The sequence below is a fragment of the Palaemon carinicauda genome, chromosome 21 (genome assembly GCF_036898095.1).
Source record: "Palaemon carinicauda isolate YSFRI2023 chromosome 21, ASM3689809v2, whole genome shotgun sequence".
Lineage (NCBI taxonomy): Eukaryota > Metazoa > Arthropoda > Malacostraca > Decapoda > Palaemonidae > Palaemon > Palaemon carinicauda.
Genome location: NC_090745.1, coordinates 79,306,720 through 79,311,277, shown reverse-complemented (window position 1 = coordinate 79,311,277; position 4,558 = coordinate 79,306,720). Strand labels below are relative to the sequence as shown.

The 4,558-nt window shown below is 38.6% G+C and overlaps 1 protein-coding gene across 1 annotated transcript; it reads right to left on the bottom strand.

The window, feature by feature from the left end:
* Nucleotides 1-634: 634 nt before the first annotated feature.
* Nucleotides 635-2,162, bottom strand: LOC137615000 (CCHC-type zinc finger nucleic acid binding protein-like). The gene is made up of 2 exons (XM_068344636.1): nt 1,967-2,162; nt 635-945 (listed from the first exon to the last, which is right to left on the bottom strand). Exons 1-2 carry the CDS (start codon nt 2,160-2,162, stop codon nt 635-637), a joined length of 507 nt encoding a protein of 168 aa, XP_068200737.1.
* Between the last annotated feature and the right edge of the window lie 2,396 nt (nt 2,163-4,558).

Genomic DNA, 4,558 nt, shown 5'->3' with positions numbered 1-4,558 from the left:
GCTTCGAGTAACTGGGCCTTCATATACTCTCTTATTCACTTCTTCCATATTTCTATCATTCATTGTCCTATTCCGATTTCCATCTATACTCCTATCATCTAATATATCATGCACTATCCCATCTACCTCACTATCATCTGGCCCTAAAATCTCACTTATTTCCATCAACAATTCATCCATTTCATCAAAACCATTTTCTACTTTAATAAAAGAATTATTCATACTACTTATCATTCTCCTATCTCTCATTCTCGCATTCGTCATACTGTTTTTTACATCATCTAAGGAAAACCACACACACTATAGGTATCATTCACACTCAGCCGTGATTCATCTCTATTAACACATTTATCTTCCATACTCTCCTGTACATTTACACCCTTGTCCCGCATATTCGGATTCCTACCTATACCTATAAATTTCCCTTGCACTTTCTCCTCACTTAAAAATTTCAAAATCCTCTTTTTCCTATATTCAACTAACACTAATTGTTTATTTTCTAGTCCTAACTTCTCATGCATACTGGGTTTATATTTACTCATTTCCAACCAATTATTCATCTTATTCTCACGAACATTGATCCTATTCCTTCCACACACACAGGAGGGTTCACCCAATTGAACCCTCTGACTACCTAGTTTCCCGAACATCCAGACTGGCCTAATCCCTTCTTCCTACAAACCCTAGCTAAATGCCCATCTACACCACATTCAGTATATTTAGCACGCTGCTCCTCGTACATCCTTGCAAAATGACCATTCTTACCACAATTGCCGCAAATCACATTTGTAGGATTACCCCTATATCCACTCACTATATGCCCAGTCATACCACACTGATAACACTTAACCACTTTCTCTTTCTTACACTCAATAATACGGTGCCCTGTCTCTCCACACCTGAAACATGCTCCTAATGCCCATCTACACTCATTCTTTTTATGTCCTACTTTCCCACACCTATAACACTTCTCTTCATGGATACAACTATCTGACGAACCTCGCTGCGCACTAGCACTCCTATCCCTCCACATTACTCGCCCTACCATTCCTAGCTACTACACTATCAGCTATCCTCATCGGCCCTCTCAAAATAGCATCTTTAAAACTACCGAACTCTGACAAACTTTCCCCCATTCCAGTTCTTACACTCACAGATTTACTTTCTTTCATACACCTATCCAACTCGTAATCCTCAACTATCTCAAAAATATCATACCATGTCAATCTTTCTTTCATCCACCTCACTTTCTCCTTCCGTTTCAAATTAATATATTTAGCAACATTCTCAGGTACAGTAGCTAAAACCTTCTTTATCAATTCCTTATTCTCATTTATGCCTTCATCCCCATACTTCTTCCTAGCTAACGTTTCCAACCTACATACATACATTGATATCGCTTCTCCTACATTCATCCGGGCCTCATCGAAGTCATTTTTACGCTTATACCTAACACTACCTTTCATACTTTTCACCTGCTCAATTATTCTCTTTTTCACACTTTGATAATCAACATCCCCTACACTCATTATCACACGATACATCGTCAACAAATACCCTGTCAAATATTTTCCCAACTCCCTAGCCCAAACTCTCTTACTATCACCAAACTTAGTCTCACAGACTCCCTAAAAAAGTCATACACATCCCTACTGCTATGATCATTAAAACTTTTACACCTCGCTACCTCTCTCATAACCACTGCCTCACAAACTTCAACTTCATTCCCACTATCTTCACTGCGTAGTCCCTTCTTGTGTCCTTCTTCCTCATTTGATTATAATGAATCCATTTCAACACTTAAAAACCTATCCTTAACCAATCCCCTTCTTACCTTTTTTCTTACTTACCACTTTCACCCATTCATGATCCTCCTCACTCTCATCCTGACCTTTTTTCTTTTCCCTCATCACATTACTTTTACCTTTCTTCTCATTGTTCCTATTACATTTCTGTTCATCCTTACTATGCCTAATTCCCTTATCTTCAATCTCACTATCACTACCTTCCCCATTATCACTTACCTTAGCCTTCTCTTGCACTATCAATTCTTTACCCGAAGCTGAGGACACTTCCCCGACTGCCCCTTTACCCATAAATGTTTTCATCATTCCCATTACTTGCCCCTTCATAGCTTCCATTCGTTCCTCATTCTCACGCATCCTTATCTCAACACCCTCTTCCACTCTCTCTACAGTTTCCTTTAGCGCTTTCAGTTCCTTTCGCATCTCCTCATTCTTACAACTCAGCCTCGCATTCTCGTGCAACAACTTCTCCTCACGCTCCCTACTCAGCCGCAATTCCTCCCTTAATAATTTGTTCTGCTCTTCCATTTTTTTTCAGTCTTAAATCTAATATCTTATCCCTCCTTCTTCCAAGAGTCCAATTATCAATCCCACCTTGGCATTCCCTGTTCGGGTGCCAAAATAATGTGGAGGGATGTCACAAGAACAACCCCCACATCCTTGAATCGCTCTAACTGACAAATGTCTCCTCAGCACAAACTTTCCCCTTACGTTATCAACTGGACTCTTAGACAGAAGGGAAATAAAAACAAAACATAACCTTAATACTGTATTCCTCAAAAATAAAATGCTTAATACGAACCATCCACAATCAAAATAACATCACTTAAAACTAATCAAAATCTTAACACTAAATATACAATAACCGTAACACAATTCAAATAAACCAAAGAAAAAACCTAACAAACTTAAAATTAAACTGCACACCAACACTAAAATATGTATGTTTATAAAATATATTTTATTGACACCAACACTGTCGTCCACACAAAGCCGAATTGTCTTTCACAGCACACTACCACAGCTTTGTGGTTAACAATCCACTGTGTGGTAATATGCCACAACTTCTTCCCTGATTAGGGTCCTGGATATCATAATCATCATCATCATCATCATCATCATCATCATCATCAACAGCAATCAAAAGTTCAACCAGTTCGGGTCATCAACAATTACGCAATTCTGCGCTGTCATAACAAGTTACTTATCATAAGCCAAGTCATCAACAATTAAATCCACATTCAAGGAAAAATCTTTCCAGAGGAGGAATTACAGCTTTAGAAATAAACAAACACTTCCACACTGGTCGAAATAATATAAAGTAAATCCAGCACTCAAATCACAACTGCCTCTAAGCTGCAGTCAAATCAAAGAGAGCATTCGCCCAAGACATTCGCCACTGTCCTGACCTAGCTATAAACATAAACAAACAACCTCTGTTATACCAACAGTCTTTCTCACAACAAACAATCATTACACTAAATCTCTCTCTCTCTCTCTCTCTCTCTCTCTCTCTCTCTCTCTCTCTCTCTCTCTCTCTCTCTCGATTTGGCAATCAACAAAAAGTAAATAAAAAAAAAAAAATTTATCCTCCACAAGGAAACACAAACTAGAGCCAGCATATTTGAGTCCGTACCGAGTAAAGATGGTTAAATCAAACACAGTAGTGATACAGAGCATTATTAATGGCGAAGTGTCTGAACATCATCAGGCACACATACATATGGTGCCGAAAGAAGTAGATATCCAAAGTGTCAATTCGATGTACCTCCTTACCCCTGCATACGCGATATTCCTCAAGTTGATGAGTAGGATTTTTTTTTTTTTGCTATTGTTGTTGTTTGAACAGACCTCATTTCTTCTTTTGACGTGGTCTAAATAAACTTGATGATAACAATGTATTCTTTGTATAAGTAAAGAGAGTTTAACCCTGGGTTGGTTAAGTTCCAAAGCGGGTACACCATTACCAATGTGGTACCATAAATGAGACCTTACCTTCGGACCATATAACTTCCTTATTAATAAATATATTTCAAATCATTAAGTTTCCTATTTAACAATATTCATTCCTTAATATTATGTTAGGAGTAAATTAAAAACCAATCATTTTGAATATTCCATTTGGAAAATTTAGAAAAATAAGTATATAAATGTATAAATATATAGAAAATAATCTCTAGAAAATATTTACATTACACATAAATAACTTTGGCGAACTGCATAATAAAATTGAATGGCATGGCAGCATTCATGCATATTTTTAAAGTCCTAGGCTAAAAAACACCAAATCTGTGACAGGGGTGAAAATGGGCACTGAAGTGGCACTCGATGAAGGCACTGGGGTGGCACTCGTTGAAGACACTTGCGTGACTCTTGTTGAAGGCAGTGGGGTAGCACTTGAAAAAGGCACTGGGGTGGCACTTAAAAAAGGCACTGGGGTGGCACTCGAAAAACACTCTAGTAGCACTGATTGATGGCACACTGGTGGAGATGGGGGCCTTCTCTGACAGGCTCCTGAAAGGGGTCAAGGTCATGGGAGGGTCATTTACATCGTTGTCGTCACCATCGTCATATGGTAGAGGCATCTTAACCATCTTCATAGGGAATTGTATCCTCTTCTTGCTTTGAAAATGAGAAGAAAGGGGAAATGGAGGCTCACTTTCGGAAGAGGTGCTAGATGGGGTCGAATAGGAGAGTGCTGAGTGGAAAAAATTGTTTACACTCTCCTGGTCAATGGTGTCCACCTAGGGCAC

Coding starts and splice junctions, on each gene's coding strand:
- LOC137615000 (XM_068344636.1), bottom strand. CDS start 2,162: ATGCGTGAGAATGAGGAACGAATGGAAGCTATGAAGGGGCAAGTAATG. Junction 946..1,966: donor AGATAAGGGAATTAGGCATA/GTAAGGATGAAC, acceptor GTGGGAAAGTAG/GACATAAAAAGAATGAGTGT.